General features: G+C 44.6%; 1 protein-coding gene across 1 annotated transcript in view; it reads left to right on the forward strand.

Annotated features, from left to right (window-relative positions):
- The first annotated feature begins 1,680 nt into the window (after positions 1–1,680).
- LDLR (low density lipoprotein receptor) overlaps positions 1,681–22,100 on the forward strand; it is a 234,743-nt gene continuing 214,323 nt past the window's right edge. Inside the window, exons 1-2 of the mRNA XM_082257269.1 lie at positions 1,681–1,833; positions 12,784–12,906. Of these exons, the coding sequence (XP_082113395.1) occupies positions 1,767–1,833; positions 12,784–12,906 (190 nt within the window). The 5' untranslated portion in view covers positions 1,681–1,766. The remainder of the gene's footprint in view (positions 1,834–12,783; positions 12,907–22,100) is intronic.

Raw genomic sequence — 22,100 nt, forward strand, 5'->3', positions numbered from 1 at the left:
CGAAACACAATGTCCCAGAGGTGTTCTATTGGATTTAGGTCAGGCCAGCGTGGGGGCCATTCAATGGTATCAGTTCCTTCATTATCCGGGAGAAGGAACTTTACTAAAGTGAACATATGTGCTCAGAAACCCAGGAAAAGTTTGGGAAGGTATGTCTTTTTTTTGCTGATGACACAACGTTGTGCAATAGGGTTAATATCCCTGGAGATGTCTGTAACATGGAACATAATTTGACATTGCTGTAAGATTGGTCAAAGCAGTGGAAAATACAGTTCAAGGTTTAAAATGACAAAAGAATACACCTAGGGAAAAATAATCCCTTGAGTGCAATATCAACCTCAGGGGTGGGGGTAGAGTTGGCCATCACTACAAAGAAAAAAAAGATTTGGGGGTACCTATTTCAAATGATTGCAAATAGAACAAGCAGTGTGACCAGGCAGTGGGGAGAGCAAATTCTAGGATGTATCAATAGAGGGATCACCAGCAGGAGGAAGGAAGTCCTGATTCCCCTAAATACATCTTCAGTTAGACCTACAAAGTTCAGCTCCGGGGACCTCACCTAAAAAAAAAAAAAAAAAAGATATTGATTAGATAGAACAAGTCTAGAGAAGAGTAACAAAAATGATGAAAGGTCTGGGGGATTAAACCTATCCGGAGAGACTTCGGGAACTTGGTGTTACTAAACCTGTAACAGTATAATCAGTCTGTATATGCAATAAAGCATGTTATACTCACTGTGGAACTTAAGGGGTTAATCGTCTGCATTGTGTAAAAAGGCTTTTTGATCCTGTCTTCTCTGATCCTCTCCTACAGTCCCCAAACCATCTCCTGATAAGAGTCTGGGGGCAAGCTGCACATGCTCAGTTTGGTGTGTATTGCTAGAGTGTTGGTTTTTTTTTTTTTCCTTGGGAGAGTGCATGTGATCAGGGGTCCTGCAGCCTCATAGGACAATCGGGAGAATGAAAACTTCCCCTACAAGCTTTAACCAGACACTGATAGAAGTCACAAGACTGCTATATACTGCTGATTAGGTATGTAGCAGTTTATATTTAATAAAACAATTGCATCTCCATGTTCTGTGTACTTTAGAAGACCAGATATGGTGAATGCAGGGTCCTGGGTTTACTAACCCTTTAATATGCATCACCTGAAGGGGAAAAAAAGGTAAAGGGGAGACATGGCTGAAATCTATAAACACATCAAGGACGTAATTAAAGTTTAGGGGGACCGTATTATCAATATGAAGCAAGAACACAAGGAAATGACCTCAAGGAGGTCAAGAGTAGTTGATGCTTGGAATAGACTTTCAGCAGAGGCAGTGAGTCCTTCAACAGCCAGTGGATTCAAATGTGCTTGGGACAAACAAAAATCTATGCTTGAACAAACTAAAAAAAGTGGGCAGACTCAATGGACCACGTTTTTTTTTTTTTTTTTTCTCTGCTGTCACTCTTCTATGTTTTTAGAAAAAAAGCCTGTTTACTCCCACGTTTTTCAGTCTTCAGCAGTTTAGACCCAAATCAACACATGACTGCATTACATCTAAGCTAGCCAAGGAGGAGTGTTTGGGTTACTTCCAAGAAAGAAGTCATTTCCAGAAAGGGGTTTCCTTGGACCAATTCCTCCAATGAACTGTTGCAAATGTTTTCTAATCTCTCTCCCTTGTTGAGCAATACCCCAGCCCAACAGAGTACCAAGAAAATTCTGAACACTTTGCAGCCTGACCTAGCTGAGTGCATAGATTGCAGCTCCTGACAGTACTCTACAGCATGGGTTCTCCTGGGCTCCCAGTTATAATGTTGGTGCTTCTATTCCACCTTACAGCTGCTCCTCCAGGTAAGTGTCCAAATATATTAAGTTTTGACTGTAGATGGCAAGAAAAAAAAAGTACACACACTGGTAATTTTGTGTTTGGGTCTTTGCAGTGCCCTTTACATGATATCCCTCGTCTGGAGTGCTGCTTTAATCTCCAGATGTGAAAATATTTGACAACACTATTCGCTATTGAAATTGCATAGTAGTACTGTCGCCTTGTGGGCAGTTTAGATGGACGTAAAGGCTGGGTTCACACTGCAGCTCACATCAGGGGTCCGGTGCGTCCCTGTTCACCGCTTCGTCTGATTTCAGTCCGAATTTTTGGCTGAATACGGACCAAAAGACGCACAGGACACACAGGATCAATGCCTTCTCCACTGACAGAACAGCACAGCAATCTGCCTTGTTTACATAGTCAGACTGCTAATCAGTGGGTGCCGCCGGACATCGAATCCGCCGTTCCGCTGTAAATAATCACAATGGAAGCGGGCCACCAGCAGCGCTCCTGCGCGCCCCCAACCCCGGAAATGCTGGATCGCATACTAGGTACGCGATCCAGCGCAGTAGAGCTGCCTTGCTGCCGTATATGCAAGTTTTACGGTTGCCAAGTGCATAATGAGGGGAAAATATTACATTTAAACAACTGCAGTATCAGGCTGCAACATTAAAACTGGAAAAAAGTGAAGGGGGGTCTGAATACTTTATGAATGCACTGTATATTTATTTGAATGGAATTAAAGCAAACCTATTGCCTTACCCTGGATAATACGTATGCTCAGCTGCAGTCATCATTAACAGCCATAGTGGTTTAAAGGGAACCTCTTCTAGGAGAAACATGTAGCGTTCTATTCTGGTTTGCTCCTAAAATTACAATCTGCCAGGCTTTTGTTTCAATATGCCTCCAAAATTAGAATGCAACATCTGAAGTCACAAACTCCTTATCTATATCGGTGACCCCAAAGTAATCAAAGTCAGAGGATCATTATGGCTGCCAAGGAATTAGCATTATTATTTAATTCATATGTGGTTTCTCTTACTTGCGTGGATATTCATATAACAAGAAATGTTACTGGAACTTGATGGCAGGTTGAAGAAATTCTATGTTTGACTTAAATGGCAAGCTTACCTTTTGTTTCCAATTGGACTTTGCCAATTGAAGTTCTTTCAATCCGATAAAAAGGCTCTCGGGTTTCCTGTAATCACCTTCACACCTATTTTCTCCTAATTACAGTTCATATTGTCCAAAAGGGGCTCTTAAGCTGGCTAAACAATTATACAATTTTCTTGTACAATTTTTCTTTAGATTTACCAAAACTATATAATATGAGGTCAAATCTAAACACTTTCAAATTGTATGCAATCTGACAGGCCCTTGCACTACATAGAAAAGGTAAATCTGAAGGAAATTGAACAAGAAAGTTGTATAATGTGAAGGCCTCTTTAGGCTTTTGATTGGGAAACAAAAATGGATTTATGAAAATAACTTTTCTATCTGTTAGAAAATGTTGTGGGATTTTCCAACTCCAGATACCCGACCTCTGTTCTAGTGATACCCAATTCAAGATACACTAGATTAGCAAAAGTATTGGGATGCCTGACTTTACACGCACATGAACTTTAAAGGCGTCTTACACACGCACCGATTGTTGGCTGTAAATTTTCGGCCAACGTCCGATCGGCCGATTGTCGGCTTGTTAGTATGATGCTTCCGACAACAGACTCCGACTTTTCGGCCGAACAAAATCTGGTGTTCATGCTATAAAATTTTTGTTGACCGTCAACAGAACAGCCGATTGTTCGTCAGTCAGTACAGATTTCGGCAGACAAAAATCTGATGAGCAAGACTGGGCATGCTCAGAGAAGAAAAAGGACACGGAAAGTTAACCATCACATGACATCACTTCTGAAGTTGGTTTTTGTTGGCCGAAAAAATTTGTGTGCAGTCTAGAGCACATTTCAACCAACACAACAACACTGGACAAAAGACGGCCAACAATCGGTGCGTGTGTACGAGGATTTAGTCAGTAGGGTTCAATATTGAGCTGGCCCACCCTTTTGCAGCTATAACAGCTTCAACTCTTCAGGGAAGGCTGTGCACAAGGTTTAGGAGTGTCTATGGGAAGGTTTGACCATTCTTCCAGAAGCACATTTGTGAGGTCAGGCACTGATGTGGACGAGAAGGCCTGGCTCAGTCTCTGCTCTAATTCATCCCAAAGGTGTTCTTTCGGGTTGAGGTCAGGACTCTGTGCAGTCCAGTCAAGTTTCTCCACCCCAAACTTGCTCATCCATGTCTTTATGGACCTTGCTTTGTGCACCTTTCCAAATAATTTGGTGGAGGGGGGATCATGGTGTGGGGTTATTTTCCAGGGGTTGGGGCCAGGCCTTCTCGTCCAACATCAATGCTTGCACAATGAGCTTCTGAAAGAATGGTCAAACATTCCCATAGACACACTCCTAAACCTTGTGGACAGCCTTCCCAGAAGAGTTGAAGCTGTTATAGCTGCAAAGGGTGGGCCAACTCAATATTGAGCCCTACAGACTAATGGGCCATACACACTATAAGATTTTCTGAAGACTTTTTCCTTTAGATTTACCAGAACCATATAATATGAGGTCAAACCTAAACACTTTCAATTTGTATGCAATCTGGCAGGCCCCTGCACTACATAGAAAAGGTAAATCTGAAGGAAAAAGTCTTCAGAAAATTTTATAGTGTGTATGGCCCTTTTAGACTGGGATGCCATTAAAGTTCATGTGGATGTAAAGGGAGGTGTCCCAATACCTTTGGTAATATAGTGTTATGTAGCGAAAAGACAGACTGAAGAATGATGAGTAGGCTGTTCTGTTTTTTGCCATGCTCTCAGATTAGGTATACAGCTTGATGAATATAATGTAGGTTGTGCCAAGATATAAAATATACTAATTTGTGATATGGTTTCAGAAAGCAGAGAGTTAAACATCTTGTGATTGCAAGTTCATCAAAAAGTTATCATAAGAGGATGTTTGGATGTTATAAAAGACCACTTCTTGTCACTGGTTCACCAAACCTAAATCATGAGTTTCCGCAAATCATCAAATTCCAAAATGACAAGTGAACATGCAAAAGGAAAAATCAGCGGAGCAGTTTGTCATTGCTTTGGACTGTTCTAGGCTTTTCCGGCTGCAGACTCAACTGTTTCCCCTCACCTTCTGGAGGATTCTAGAATGTAGTGAACTGAAAAAGTCAGACCCACGTCCTAAATATGTATGTGGCCTTGGTCAATGTCCAGTAGGTGGCTGAGGAGTACATAAATAGTCTGGGGCCTGAGGCAGTCAGGGTTCTTGTCTAGAAAGAGAAGTTCCCACATGGAAGGGTTGCTGCCAGTCTGAGCAGCCCAATTGAGATTCTACTTCTGTTCTTCGAGGTCCCAGCTTTACTACAACTGGAGGGGCCTTTTACAGAAAACAATCTCTGGAACTATTAAAGGGATTGCTCTGATGATCTGGTCTGAAGGGTTCCTTGGAGTTCCCTAGATCCTGGTGACTGTTGCAGCTGCTATCCTTTGTGCATCAGTCCTAGTGCTTCCCTAACCTGGTATATTTCGGTTGATGGCTAAAGAGTGGTTTTCTGAGTCATTGCTAAAGGAACTTCCTTGGAAGTAGTGACAAAGGGGAGAATGTCCTCTGTTCAGCTTTCATGGAGTATCCCAGGACTCCTGCTCTATCCAAATTACTCAACAATAAAAAAAAAAAGGCCACCCCTAGACTGTTAATTGAGCCAGAAGAGTGACAGTTGCTGTGTGCCTGGCTGCTATTGAACGAACACGAGAAAAAGAACCTTTGGTAAATCAGTAGGCCCTTTCGGGGGAGAGTGCTACATGTGTATATGATTGTCCTAGACATTGTAAGAATTTGAGGACTTTTGTTCTAAAAAACAAAGCCTCTGAGTCTAGGGCATCTCTTCTTTGACCTGCTTCTTTCCCCTGGCTGCCGCACCCACCACCATTGCCAATTCCCTGCTGTCAAATTGACAACAGGGATTTTCTATGTATTACATAACAGGAGAAACTGTCAAAATGCATCCGCTCCTGTAAAAAAAGAAACTTGTATATAATCAAAGTGTCAATAAGAAACTACATTGTAAAAATTGTTACATTCTGTTTCATTCATATATAGATCAAAAGTCTTTGATCTATAAATGATGGCAGTTAGAGCAAATAAATAAAATGTCCTTTTTCCCCCACAAATAGAGCTTTCTTTTGGTGGTATTTGATCACCTGCGCGATTTTTATTTTTTGCACTTTAACCACCCCCCATCCGCGCTACAGCCTATATACGGCTGCAGCGTGGACTTGAATTTTCGGGAGGCCGTTTCTAAACGGCCTCCCAGTGACACGCCCCCATCGCGCTCCCGCGAGCGCGCTGCAGGGAAAATCTGTGTCGGCCGTGTCCCTTGGACACGGCCGATCACAGATCGTGGTGAATGGCCAATCACAGCAGCCATTTACCACGTGATCGGGCCGTCCAATGAGCGATGATCTCATATGTAAACATATGAGATCATCTCTCATCGCCGGCGCTCCTTCCTCACACGGAGCCTGCAGTGTGAGGAAGGAGGGGGAGCCTCACAGCGACGGGACACAGGAGAATGTAATCAGGGCACCGATCACCAGTGCCCTGATTACTAAAGGTAAAAATACACACACAGTGCCCCCCCATCAGTGCCCACAGTGCCCGCCATCAGTGCCCCCCATCAATGCCCACAATCAGTGCCCATAGTGCTGCTAGTCAGTGCCTGCTCATCTAGGCACTGATGAGCACTGACTGGCAGCACTATGGGCACTGTGTGGGCACTGATGGTGCTGCCCATCAGTGCCGCTCATCAGTGCCACCCGTCAGTGTCCAGTGCCATCCGCCAGTGCCCATCAGTGCTGCCTATCAGTGCCCGTCAGTGCCCAGCAGTGCCACCTCTCAGTGCCCAGCAGTGCCACCTCTCAGTGCTCATCAGTGCCGCCTATCAGTGCTCATCAGTGCCGCCTCTCAGTGCCGCCTAGCAGCGCTCATCAGTGCGGCATATTAGTACCTCCTCATCAGTGCCCATAAGTGCCACCTCATCAGTGCCCATAAGTGCCACCTCATCAGTGCCCATCAGTGCCGCCTCATCAGCGCACATCAGTGAAGGAGAAAAATGTATTTTCAAAATTTACTCGCAGAAAATAAGAAAAACTTTTTTTTTTTTTCAAAATTTTCTGTCTTTATTCTTTTTTTTTTTGTAAAAAATAAAAAACCCAGAGGTGATTACATACCACCAAAAGAAAGCTCTATTTGTGTGAAAAAAATGATAAAAATTTCATATGGGTACAGTGTAGCATGACCGCGCAATTGTCAGTCAAAGTGTGAGAGCACTGAAAGCTGAAAATTGGCCTGGATGGGAAGGGTGTTTAAGTGCACAGAAGGCAAGTGGTTAAAAAAAAAAAAAAGCGCGACAATGCTGAAAAAAAAACATATATATTTTTCACATTCTGCTATAGAACATTCCCCAAAAAAAATAAAAAATTTAAAAATCAAATTTTTTTATACATTTTAGGCCAATTTGTATTCTGCTACTACATATGTCTGGTAAAAAAAAAAAAAAATCACTAATCGTATTTTGATTGGTTTGCGCAAAAGTTATCGCGTCTATGAACTACGGGAAAGATTTGTCATTTTTATTTATTTATTTTTTTACTAGTAATGGCGGCGATCTGCGATTTTTAGCAGGACTGCGGCGGACAGATCCAACCCCTAACTGACACTTTCGGGGGGACCAGTGACATTACTACAGTAATCCGTGTTAAAAATATGCACTGTTACTGTAATAATGACCCCGGCAGGGAAGGGGTTAACACAGTGGGTGATCAAAGCGTTAATTGTGAGCCTATGGGAGTGTTTCTGTGGGGGGGGGGGGGGTAATAGGCTTTTGAAATGATCACAGAGACCTGTGATCCTATATAGAAGGATCACCGGTGTTCTGTGATCATTCCAGAGAAAAGAACGGCCAGCTATGTTTACAGCAGCTGACCGTCCTTCTCTCTTAGTAGGGAGCGATCGCGGGTGGCCCCGTGCATTGGAGTCCCCGCTGCCGAGTGGGGGCGGGAGTGTGAAGGCGGCGGTGTGCGTTCACCCCCTAACAGCAGGCGCTCGACCGACGTAAGGCTATGTTGGTTTGCGCAGGAGGGGCTGCCTGCCGCTGTATATCTGCGACGGGTGGTCCGGAAGAAGTTAAAATGAAGCCCTCAAGCAGCACCCAGTCATCGCTGCTGGGGCTTCTATTATCACCCGGTCTCCCTTCCAGGTTTGTGAGCTTCGGCCCTATGAATGGCCAAGCTATGGTGACATCCCTCTTGTGCATGCACACGGGAGTCACGGCCTGTGGCACAGAGCTCTGAATGGAAGGCACTGGCTTCTACAAGTAAATATCTCCTAAACGGTGTACATTTAGGCGATATTTACTGTACCTACAGGTAAACCTTATTATAGGCTTACCTATACAAGGTATAAATAAAAAGCAAACTTTATTACTGCTTTAACCACTTTACCGCTGCTTACTAGAGCTTTACTGCGGCAAAGTGACTCGATAACTTCTGGCGACGTAGACCTACGTTGCCAGACATTCCCCTCTCTCGACGGCGTGCACGCGCCGCCGGAGGCTCGCTCCCGCTGTGTTCAGTCACAGCGGGAGTCGGGCCAGGGGAGGAGCAGCGGCGATCGCCGCTGCTCTTCCCCGATCGTCGGGGAATCGAGTTTGGAGATCCGCCCGCTTGTGTAAACAAAGCGGCGGATCTCCTAAGTGACAGACAGGGTCAGATTACAGGATTCAGCATAGCTGAACCTGCGATCTGTCCTTGTGTCACTCAGTCACCTCCCCCCACACACGTCAGTAAGCACCAGGCATACATTAACCCCTCCCTCTCCAATAAAATTGAACCCCTTCCCTGCCAGTGTCATTTTTACAGTAACAGTGCACATTTATAGCACTGATTACTGTAGTAATGTCATTGGTACCCCCAAAAATGTCAGTCAAGGGTCCGATCTGTCTGCCGCAATGTCGTAGTCCCGCAAAAAACAATCGCAGATCGCCGCCATTACTCGTTAAAAAAAAAAAAACACCAAAAACGACAGAAATCTTTCCCTTAGTTAGTAAACGCAATAACTTTTGCGCAAACCAATCAAAATACGCTTATTGCAAATTTTTTTTTTTTACCAAAAATATGTAGCAGAAAACAAATTGGCCTAAAATGATAAAACATTTAGATTTTTACATTTGTTTGGGGGGGAATTTCTTTTTTTTTTTTTTCTTTTCAAATATAAATTTTTTATTCAGGAATTCAAATACATATACATTCACAGTTCCGCATATAGTACAATGTCATTTTAATATTCATTATTCTCATGCTTCCACTATTTGCTTGACATATATTCCTTCATTATTTTCCCCTTTTTAATCCCTTTCGGATCCCCCTCCCCCCTCCCTATCCATCCCCCCCCCCAAAAAAAAAAAAAAGGGAATTTATCCTCCCACCACCGGCGGTATGGGGGACCTAATACCTCTCCTCTCTATTTCCTTCCGCTTATCCTCTTGTAAATTGTTTCCCTTCCTCGGAGACAATAAAATGGTTCCATAATTCCCATATCTTTTTATGTTTCCCCTGACTATTTTGGGCAAAAGCAATCAGCTCTTCCATTCTTCTAATATCCTCCACTCTGTGTATCCATTCCACCTTTGAGGGGGGTTGTGTTTTTTTCCAGTTGCCCGGTATACATGCCTTCGCCGCATTTACCAAGTACGGGATGATAGAATTTTCATATCTCCCGATTGGTATCTCTGTCCCCTGCAACAGGAAGAAAAGCGGGTTTTCTTCTATTTTATATTCCGTAAATTTTTGAATAGTATTTTTTACTCCCACCCAGAATGGTTTTATGTCTGCACAGGACCAAAAGATATGATACAATGTACCCACCTCTTTTTTGCACCTCCAGCATAAATCTGATTCCCTCGGGATCCATCTATGTATTTTCTTAGGTGTAATATACCATCTCGTTATGATCTTATAATTCAGCTCTTGAATTTTGACGCATCCAGCTGGTTTAAAAGCAAATCTTAATATCTTTTGTATCTGTTCGCTTGTCAGATTACATCCCAGATCCCTCCCCCATTTTTCCGGCCATGTTAATTCCGGCTGTTCTTCCGGATTTGTTAATAACCCATAAGCGATTGACAATGTATGTGGTAAAATTCCCGGCTTCACACAGTATTGTTCAAACCTCGTTAATGCTCTACAAAACTTTCCGGTTTTGGTATTGAGACTAAATAATGATATATTTGAATTGCTTGCCAGAAGGGGACATTATATGTTCCCTCTCTATCAATCAATTGATTAATTGAGGGCCATTTTCTTTGTATCAAAAAGGACGAAGCCTGTTCAAAATTCTTCTCCCTCAAAACCGTGCACTGTCTCCTATCTAAGCCTGGTGTGAACTGGGGGTTCCCCAAGATTGGAAACAAAGGGGACTCGCTCGTTGTCAGTTTAGTGTAAATATTTGGTTGCCTACATACCTGTAGTGTATTTCCGATTATTAAATGATTTTTCATATCTTTAGGTAATGCCTGAAAGCACCAAATCGCTCTCTTCAAGTCCACCTCTGTTTGCGCTTGCTCTATTTGTACCCAAAGTTTGTTTTCCGCGTGGTGCCAGGGGGGAATTTCATATAAAAAAAAAATTTGAAAAATATTATTTTTTCAAAATTGTCGCTCTTTTTTTGTTTATAGCGCAAAAAGTAAAAATCGCACAGGTGATCAAATACCACCAAAAGAAAGCTCTATTTGTGGGGGAAAAAAGAACGTAAATTTTTTTTGGGTACAGCGTTGCATGACCGCGGAATTGTTAGTTAAAGTTGCACAGTGCCGAATCACAAAAAGTGGCCTGGACGTAAGACAGCAAAATCCTCCGGTGGTAAAGTGGTTAAAACAACCTTACAAGTAAAAAACAAAAATGTGGTTCTATTTATTAGCTTTCACCTAAAACAAAGACTATTTAATGTGGTAGGGAGTCAGGTTAGAACAGGGTTCTCCAAACCTTTCAGAATGAGGGCCACACAGTATATTTACAAATATTCACGCCCCCCCCCCCCCAAAAAAAAAAAAATATGATTTATAAATGAGCAAATTAAATTTAGATAAATGATTTTTTTTTTGTAATCAGAATTATACGATTTATAAAAACGGAAAACAAAGCAAAGGTATCCAGAAAATACCCCCTTACATCAGAGTCTTCATCAACGTCCACTAGCGGAGAGAGAAACGGGTGCAAAGGCCACCATAGTGTAGTATTAAAAACCAACACTTTATTAAAATAAAGTGTTTTTACAAACTTGGTTTTACAAGTTGCACTCACAAAAGCAAATAGGAGACAGGCGGAAGTGACAAGATTCGCAGCAGTGGAGCTTTGTGAAAGCCAACAGGTGACAGCCAAAGAGATGGTGTAGGGCACCTGGTTTCACTGTAAAGAAGCCAGGACTCATCCCTCCAATTAGAAAGTGTCCGCAATGACCGGAAACGACTTTCTCCGCCTGGTGCCAATGTCACTCAAGGAGCATGCACAGTTAATGAATGCGTTTCCAGGTGTATCTGCCCCCTCCCCCGTATATGAGTTCCTATCAAAGACCTCTCTTGCTGCAGAGGGTCAAATAAAATCTTTTAGCAGAACCTAATTTGGAGACCTCTGTTTTAGAAGATTAAAGAAGAAGTGCTGTAGAGTGGAAGATTACAAGCATCCTCCCAGATAGGCTGCTAGAGAGGTTAGCTAAATTTTGTTCCTTGGCTTTGCTGTATTTAGCCATGCAGCATTTGATTGCTCTCCTCTCTCTTCTGGAGACTGCCAGAATATAGTGGATGGAAGAGTTACATAAACCACCTAAAAATGTGAGCAGCTCCAGCCAATCCCTAGGTGAAGGTGCCCAGATGGTGGCTGGGAAGGGGCAGAAATAGTCATAATCCTGGGAGAGAAGTGTTCTTCTCCAGGAGAAGAGGTTCCCAGCTGGTAGGGCTGCTGACCCCTCCTTGCCGGCCAGCTATAATCTTTGATTGCCTCATCGAGGTCCTAGCTGTTCATAGCTGGGGGGCCTATTCTGCTACAAATTCCTTTGAGGAGACTGCCTGCCTGAGTTTGGAGGGAAGCATCCAAATTCCAGGGACACGAAGTACAGACCTGAGAGAGGTTCCTATTGGTTGTTGCTGCCCCTGGTGCTCTAACATTAAGCTTTGCCTGGCTTGGGATATTGCTGATGGTGTCCCAATACTGTCCACTTTACGTCTTACTGCTGAAAGGACTGTTCTAACAAGTAGCTGTAAAGGGAAAAGTATCCTCACATTCCTGTTTCCTGTTCTGGAGTATCCCACATCTTCCCTAAGACCCATCCAAGTTTTTCTGCAACCCCAAGACTGTTTACTGAGCCAGAGGAGTGAATGTTACCAAATCAGCGACCCTTTCGGAGGTTAGCAATGCAAGCAAGATGCAGCATGCAGGACTATGATGCTCCTACACTTTCTTTACATGCAGCCGATGACTTCATCGGCGCATGCGCTCTGAAGGAACGCTCACCCGTGCTGTTCCTTCAGATACCTGTGCCGTAAATGACGGCTCCCCCATGCATGCACGGGAGTGACGTCATCGCCACTCTGGCCTGTCACACAGCCGGTGTCCGCAGACTCGGAAGGCAGACCGGGTGAAGATGGACGCTGCCTCCAGCGATTACATTGCATTGCTGGAGGGCTTTGTTTTCAGGTAAGTTTCACATAATGTGCTAGTGTGTGATGCATACTAGCACATTAAATCTCTACCTTGCAGGTCCGAATAAAAAAAAAAAAAAACAACCAGCGGTTTACAACCTCTTTAATGAGTGACCACAAAGTGATACGTGGCTGACTAATTTTTGCATCTTTTGCATTTATAGGTCAAACAACCTGCAGCTCAGATCAGTTCCAGTGCAATGATGGCAAGTGTATTAATGGAAGTCTGCGGTGCAACCAAGAACATGACTGTGATGATCTTACTGATGAGATTGGATGTGTAAACGGTAAGCACCGTATCTTACTATCTACCAATCTTGCTGTAGCCAGTAGCTGGCTAGTATTGCCTGCCATATCAGGAGACACTTTGCAGCACTTACTGTAGTGAGACTGTTCCTCTCTAGTGCTCAGCTTGCGACTCTATGTCATCACATCTTGCCAGCAGGGTAAGTAATACTAGAGAGTGAAACAAAGCATCTTGGGACCTGTAGTCCAAGGAACCAGGGTCTCATCACATCTACGCCAGATCCTGCTGGGCAGCAGCACAGAGCGACACAAGGTAGAGTGCCATCCCTTGAGCCAGGCTCTGCAGAGGCCTGCTGTGGATTGTTCAAACCACTTCTCATCACGAAAGAATTCTGGGACTGCTCACTCTTATAACAAGGGACACTGCATGCAGACAACACTGTCTTGTTCTTTTGCCTAAATCTGTAGGACCTTGTGCTACACACAGTCCCTGCCGAGCAGTGACAGTGTTCATCCTGCTTTAGAACACCACAAGCATACTTTATATCGCCCTGCTTGCCGGGACACACCAGCCTAATTCACTTCACTCTGCTTATCAGGATATCTTTAGTATATCACTCAAGAGCTAGCTGAAGATGCAAGGCCTTTTTCTTGTCTTCTAAGAGACTTCAACATATTCCCTCCCACAAGGGATTACCGCCTCTGGTGCCATAAAAGCCCTACTTTCACCCAGGACTCTATTTACTAAGTGAGCGGGTTTAAGACTTCAAGGTTAAATTGTTGCATTGTAATAAATACAGTGTTATACATTTTCTCGACCTGTGGTGTTGGGGTACAGAAGGGAGTGGTTTGACACGAGCAGTCAGTCCCCTGCCCTCCACCTGCCTGGACCCACAAAGCCCATCTTAAGCAGATTCTGCTAAACTTGTGTAAGTACTCATGACCAATATATTGCAATCAGTTCTTGTTTCTTTTGATTGTTCTGTCTGAGAGTTATTGGTCATTGTAAATATTCTGCAAGTGGCAAGTTTGTTATTGAATTCTAATGCTCTTGAAATCTAAGTAAACAAGATTCAACTGTTTCACTTAAGTGTGTTTGGTCACAACAAAGATGTCTGAACCCCGGTTGTCAGAGGTGTTGGAAGACTGGCAAGGTCAGGGAAACCAGTGGGGTACAAATCCTTTAAGTGGCCCTCACAGGGGTAGCACTACGTTTGGGGGCTCACCCGGGATACCCCTCATGGGATGCTAAAGCAAGTCATGTGACAAGCCAAGGACTGAAGAGAGAATGGACTCCCTCGCCACCACTGACTGGGGCTGAGAGCTTGGGGGTTGATTGGAGTCAAGGCTGCTGTTAGAAATCACAGGGCCCCATACAGCCTACCTGGCAGGGCTCCCCCGAATATATCAAGACAATATTTTCACAAAAAATACACTAAAATCATTATTAGCGAATTGAAAATATCCTCCTATAGTCAGTCACTGATCCACAATAAAATGGCCACCAATCTTTAGCCAGGTTCTATACTGAAATGTGAAAGGATGATCACCAGCAAAATGGTCGCAGCAGGCTACCACAAAATGGCCACCGCTGTGTGTTTAAATTGGCTCTTATGATCTATAAATATAGTAGTGATGACCCTGGACCCTCACCTTTTGAAAAAGTCACGTGATTAGTGACAAAACACGTCGGGCGGAGCCTGTGACATCATCACGCACTGCTCAGGAAGCAGACAGCCAGCCACTGGGGACTACAGGGCTGAGTATCTGTGAAAGTTTAAGTTACCTGAAGAGGAGCATATACCCCAATTGTACATAGCAAGCCACCTATGTGCACCAGAGATGGTGCACCTACAAATGGAAGTGCAATTTTTTTTATTTGAATAAAGATTAGTGATGGACGAACATCGGCCGGGGCGGTTCGTGAACGTCATCCGCAAATTTTCTCAAAAGTCCGCAAACTGCAAGTTTGCGGCAGGCCCCATTGACTTTAATGGGAGGCGAACTTTAAAAACCTTTAGGTCATATTTACAGCCACAAAAGACTTACTAGCTGTGCACAAATAGTCCCAGCACATGGACAATGTCATAACAGAAGTATTGCAATTAGAAAAGTTGCCCTAAAAATTCTTATTTTTTTTTTTCATAAATCAGACAGAACTGACAGCAGCCGGTAAATACATGTCAAATACATATAGGGTCCATTCACACATCTGTAAAATGGGTCCGCATCCATTCCACAATTTGGCGGAACCTTTACATACCCATTGATTTTCAATTCCAGTCTGAAAAATTAGGCATTCACAGGTAAACACATGTGGGCTCATTTTTGGGGCCTAAAATGGCTGACACTTGCTTGTTTAAAGTGTCAGCCATTTTAGTCCCCAAAAATGAGCCCACATGTGTTTACCTGACAGCTAAGAACGTAGTATTTGTTGGCTGTAGGTACATTAGGCATTCACAGGATACAGAAGTAAGTGTCAGCCAGTATAGGTCCCAAAAATTAGCCCACATGGGTTTACCTGACAGCTAAGAACGTAGTATTTGGTGGCTGGAGGTATATTAGGCATTCACAGGATACAGAAGTAAGTGTCGGCCAGTATAGGCCCCAAAAATTAGACCACATGGGTTTACCTGTCAGCTAAGAACGTAGTATTTGGTGGCTGGAGGTACATTAGGCATTCACAGGATACAGAAGTAAGTGTCTGCCAGTATAGGCCCCAAAAATTAGCCCACATGCGTTTACCTGACAGCTGAGAACGTAGTATTTGGTGGTTGGAGGTACATTAGGCATTCACAGGATACAGAAGAAAGTGTCGACCAGTATAAGCCCCAAAAATTAGACCACATGGGTTTACCTGACAGCAAAGAACATAGTATTTGGTGGCTGGAGGTACATTAGGCATTCAGAGGATGAAGAAGTAAGTGTCGGCGGCCAGTATAGGCCCCAAAAATTAGCCCACATGGGTTGACCTGACAGCTAAGAACATAGTATTTGGTGGCTGGAGGTACATTAGGCATTCACAGGCTAAAGAAGTAAGCGTCAGCCAGTATAGGCCCCAAAATATAGCCCACATGGGTTTACCTGACAGCTAAAAATGTAGTATTTGGTGGCTGGAGGTACATTAGGCATTCGCAGGCTAAAGAAGTAAATGTCAGCCAGTATAGGCCCCAAAAATTAGCCCACATGGGTTTACCTGACAGCTAAGAATGTAGTATTTGGTGGCTGGAGGTACATTAGGCATTCACAGGATAAAGAAGTAGGTGTCGGCCAGTATAGGCCCCAAAAATTAGCCCACATGGGTTTACCTGACAGCTAAGAATGTAGTATTTGGTGGCTGGAGGTACATTAGGCATTCACAGGATACAGAAGGAAGCGTCGGCCAGTATAGGGCCCAAAAATTAGCCCACATGGGTTTACCTGACAGCTAAGAATGTAGTATTTGGTGGCTGGAGGTACATTAGGCATTCACAGGATACAGAAGGAAGCGTCGGCCAGTATAGGCCCCAAAAATTAGACCAAATGGGTTTACCTGACAGCTAAGAACGTAGTATTTGGTGGCTGGAGGTACATTAGGCATTCACAGGATACAGAAGTAAGTGTCTGCCAGTATAGGCCCCAAAAATTAGCCCACATGCGTTTACCTGACAGCTGAGAACGTAGTATTTGGTGGTTGGAGGTACATTAGGCATTCACAGGATACAAAAGAAAGTGTCGACCAGTATAAGCCCCAAAAATTAGACCACATGGGTTTACCTGACAGCAAAGAACATAGTATTTGGTGGCTGGAGGTACATTAGGCATTCACAGGATACAGAAGGAAGCGTCGGCCAGTAAAGGCCCCAAAAATTAGCCCACATGGGTTTACCTGACAGCTAAGAACCTATTATTTGGTGGCTGGAGGTACATTAGGCATTCACAGGATAAAGAAGTAAGTGTCAGCCAGTATAGGCCCCAAAAATTAGCCCACATGCGTTTACCTGACAGCTAAGAACGTAGTATTTGGTGGCTGGCGGTACATTAGGCATTCACAGGATAAAGAAGTAAGTGTCGGCCAGTATAGGGCCCACAAATTAGCCCACATGGGTTTACCTGACAGCTAAGAACTTAGGATTTGGTGGCTGGAGGTACATTAGGCATTCACAGGATACAGAAGAAAGTGTCGGCCAGTATAGGCCCCAAAAATTAGACCACATGGGTTTACCTGACAGCTAAGAACGTAATATTCTGTGGCTGGATGTACATTAGGCATTGACAGAAAAAATAATTATCGGCCATGAAAGGCCCCAAAAATTAGGCATTCAATGGACATGAAATGCCTTTTATGCCGCTGTATTTAGCGAAGACAAGGACCAGGAATTGTTGTGGGTGGATGGCGGTCTGGCGGATATTTGTGGCCTGTCATGAGGAATTTAAATGAAACATGGTCTACTGGTCACGTGTTGATTTCCTCAGAGATCCATGCCTCATTCATTTTTACAAATGTGAGGTAGTCTACACTGTCATGAGCTAGGCGAGTGCGCTTATCGGTCACGATCCCCCCTGCTGTGCTGAACATCATTTCGGACCGGACACTGGACGGGGGGCAAGCCAACAGTTCCATTGCAAATTGTACAAGCTCTGGCCAGAGGTCAAGCCTGCCCACCCAGTAGTCCAGGGGTTCATCACTGCTCAGAGCGTCCACATCGGCCGTTAACCCGATGTAGTCGGACACCTATCGGTCTAGGCGTTCCCTGATGCTGGATCCGGAGTACAGCTGTCGATGGGTCGGCTGAAAGAAGGATCTCATATCTGAAGTGACCAAGACATCTTCAAACCGCCCTCTTCTTGCAGGCGCTGTTGGATTGTTACCCGCAACTGTTTCTCTGTGACTGGAAATTCCTCTGCCAGCGCACGCAGAAGCAGAATGCAGAATTTCTCGCAGCAAGGCCTGGAAGTGCTGCATTATGACCGCCCTCTGTGATGGTGGTAACATTTCCGCCATTTTTTGTTTGTACTGGGGGTCTAAGTACGTTGCCACCCAGTACTGATCCTTGCCCTTTATGCTTTTATACGGGGTCCCCCTTAAAACATTGGCACATGAAGGCCCCCCATTCGCACTAAACTGGAAGCGGTGTAGTTACCTGGCTCCAGCTCATCATCCAGGATAATGTCGTCCTCGTTCTCCTCCTGCCATCCATGGATAACACCAGGGATCCCAGAAAGGTTTAAAGCATGCTCTTCCTGCTCCTCCTCATCTGCCCCGGAACCATCCTCCTCTGACTCCTCTTCAGACTCCTGTTGTTGACTTGTCTCAGATGGAGTTGCACCCCCTGGGAATTCATCCAACATTGCGACTTACTCATCTTCCTGCTCCTCGATGGCTTGATCAATGACACAATGCAATGCACGCTCCAGAAAGAAGGTGTAAGGTATGATGTCACTGATGGCGCCCTGGCCGTGACTGACCAGTTTGGTGATCTCATTGAATGGCCACAGAAGTCTGCATGCGTCGCGCATGAGCAGCCACTGGCGAGGTGAAAAAAACCCAAGCTCCCCAGAACCTGTCCTGCCACAGATTTCGTACAGGTAGTCGTTAACTGCACGTTTCTGCTGGAGCAGCCTATCAAGCATATGCAACGTTGAGTTTCATCGCGTCGGGCAGTCACAAATAAGATGCCTGGCGAGCCATGGCTGTGTAAGATCTTCTGAAATGGCCCGAGATTTTCCTGGCCTGCCGCAAGACATCCTGGACCCCAGGGTATTTGGCAACGAATCGCTGCACGACCAAGTTCAGGACGTGTGCCATGCATGGCACGTGTATTATTTTGCCCTGTTTCAGCGCGCGTAGCAGATTGGCACCGTTGTCGCACACCACTTTACCAACTGTCAAATTGAGCGGTGTCAGCCACTGATCCGCCTGTGAACGCAAAGCGGAAAGGAGTGCAGGACCAGTGTGGCTCTTGGCTTCCAGGCACAACAGATGCAGCACAGCATGGCAACGTCTCACCTGGCATGTGGAATAGGTTCTGGGGATCTTGGGCGGCGCAGCAGAAGAGACGGTAGCAGCGGAAAAGGAGGAGTCAGCCGAGGAGGAGAGGGAGGATGGAGGAGGAGGAGGAGGAGAAGAAGAGGCAGGCCTGCATGCAATCCGTGGCGGTACAACCAAATCTACACGGGTGCCACGGGTTACATGCTTGACGGCCATCAGAAGGTTCACCCAGTGGGCAGTAAAAGTGATATACCTTCCCTGCCCGTGTTTGCTAGACCATGTGTCTGTGGTCAGATGTATCTTGGCACCAACACTGTGTGCCAGAGATATATTCACTTGCCGCTGAACATGGCCATACAGCTCGGGAATGCCCTTCTGGGAGAAGTATTTCCTGCCTGGGACCTTCCATTGTGGTGTTCCAATGGCCACAAATTTACGAAAGGCCTCCGAGTCCACCAGTTGATATGGCAGTAGTTGGCGGGCTATCAGTTCCAGCAAGCCAGCAGTCAAATGTTGGGCAAGAGGGTTATCCGGCGTCATCATTTTTTTCCGCTCCAACATTTGGGCCACAGAAGCCTGCCTTTTTCCAAAACAACGTGACGACGGCATAATGGAGGGTGGAGTGGAGGACAATTGTGAGGAGAAGGAGAAGAGGCTGGACGGTGAGAGCCTGGAGTGTGGCTTTGTGGGTTCTGACGGTGTTGCTCCCACTGGGCTCGGTGATGGGAGTTCAGGTGCCTTCTTAAGGTGGTTGTCCCTAGGTGAGTGTTGGGCTTACCGCGACTTATGCATTGACTGCAAAGGCTGCAGATGGCAACACTGTTGTCAGCAACGGACACATTAAAAAGCCCACACTGCGGAGCCATGTGGCGGCGTTCTGGGAGCTCCAGATGTGACTGTACATGGTTGATTGCTCACTCCTGATACATTTGCAGTCTGCTTTGTACCTCTTGTGCAATGCAAGTTCTGCCTGCCTCTCCTCCCTATCTGCCGGTCCGTCTCTCCCTCTGAACTCCCCTCCTCTTCCTCTCTTGTGGGCACCCACGTGACGTCCATAGACACGTCATCATCCACGTCACCTTCCCCACCACTAAAAATCGAGATCTCGGAGTAGGCAGCCACAGCGGGGACCAACCTCCTTGGACTGATCTGGGTACTGTCGTCAGACTGCTGAGTGGCGGCTGTTGCTACCTCCTCTTCCTGATCTGATGCCAACAATGGCTGCGCATCGCAAATGTCTTGTGATGGACCGGAAAATAATTCCAGTGACTCAAGCGGAAGGGTATGTGGTGGTGGTGTTTGTGGTGGTGTCTTTGGGGGTGCACACAGCAGAGAGTGAAGAGGGTGCAGATAGAGAGGATGAGGAGGGTGCAGAAGAGGAAGGCTGAGTGAGCCACTTAACCAAGTCTGGTGCGTCCTTTGATGTAATCGAACGTGCCTTCTGAAACTTCACACTTTGGCTCCGGCCTACTGCTCCTGCCCTACCCCTACCACCCCTGCGTAAGTGTCTGCCTCTTCCTCTGCCTGTCATGTTTTTAAATTACCCTGTGACAAAAGTCTCTAGAGAATCGCAGTATATCTGGAAAAAGGTATATAACACCCCGCTTCAATCTGTGGTATTGGGGGGCCACAGGTTTATCACGCCAGTTCTACAAATAATTGGACAGTAACTGTTGTCATTGTGTGTAGCAAAGTTAACACAGCAAAAGAGGCCAAATTTTTGCAGGACTAAAATACAATCTTAGAAAAGTATACTGTTAAATAACACCCCACTTCAATATGTGATATTGGGGGGGGGGGGGGGCACCGTTTTATCACACAAGTTCTACAGATAATTGGCCAGTAACTGTTGTCACTGTGTGTAGCACAGTTAACACAGCAAAAGAGGCCACATTGTTGCAGGACTAAAATACAATCTTAGAAAAGTATACTGGTAAATAACACCCCACTTCAATATGTGATATTGGGGGGCCACAGTTTTATCACACCATTTCTACAAATAATTGGCCAGTAACTGTTGTCACTGTGTGTAGCAGAGTTAACACAGCAAAAGAGGCAATATTGTTACAGGACACAAATACACTTATGAAAGTATACTCAGATAACACCCTACTTCAATATGTTGGTAGTGGTGCTGGATTTTCTGTACCTCTGCTCACTATCTGTCATGTAGCCACAAACGCTGATATTATACAAGGAAAAACAGTGTTATTGCACTCTGCTATCAATATTCTCATTTTGAACAACTACAGTCTTCATATAACGATTTTCTCCTGAAGAAGCGCACCTGGCGCGAAACATGTAGAGAATGTTTGTGAAAGAAAATACTGCTACTGAATATTGAGCCCTTAAAACCACCATCATCGTTGGAACCGTACTATTTGCCAATTAAGTTTATTGATAACAACCACGGGTTGTCCGTTTTTTTGTCTTCTACTAGGTTTTAGATGGCATATTTTCTCCAATGAGGTGGTTATAGGGGCTATGGTTACATTGATTATTATATCAGCACCTACGCTTGTTTTTAAGATTTTGTCTTTAGTCTTGTTTTGCTTTTTGTCTTACGTTTGTTTTGTACATATATATATATATATATATATTGCTTTTAACATTTTCAAAATAAAAATACAATTTTTTATGACTTAATTATCCTGTTATGGTGCTAACAAAGTCCATTTAGTTCTATCCCCTCTATATGTGAATAAATTAGGACGCAGCACAGAATTACCCCAGTGTCCACAGCGTCATCCTGTGGTGACACCAATTTCCTTTCTACTTCAATATGTGGTATTGGGGGGCCACTGGTCTATCACACCAGTTGTTCAAAAAATTGGCCAGTGAGTTTGGAACTGTGTGTATCAGAGTTAACGCAGCAAAAGAGGCAATATTGTTGCAGGACACAAATACACTTGTAAAAGTATACTCAGATAACACCCCACTTCAATATGTGGTATTGGGGGGCCACTGGTCTATCACACCAGTTGTTCAAAAAATTGGCCAGGGAGTTTGGCACTGTGTGTATCAGAGTTAACGCAGCAAAAGAGGCAATATTGTTGCAGGACACAAATACACTTGTAAAAGTATACTCAGATAACACCCCACTTCAATATGTGGTATTGGGGGCCACTGGTCTATCACACCAGTTGTTCAAAAAATTGGCCAGTGAGTTTGGCACTGTGTGTAGCAGAGTTAACGCAGCAAAAGAGGCAATATTGTTGAAGGACACAAATACACTTATGAAAGTATACTCAGATAACACCCCAC

Source organism: Pelophylax lessonae (assembly GCF_965119305.1).
Source record: "Pelophylax lessonae genome assembly, chromosome: 4".
In the NCBI taxonomy this organism is placed as follows: Eukaryota; Metazoa; Chordata; class Amphibia; order Anura; family Ranidae; genus Pelophylax; species Pelophylax lessonae.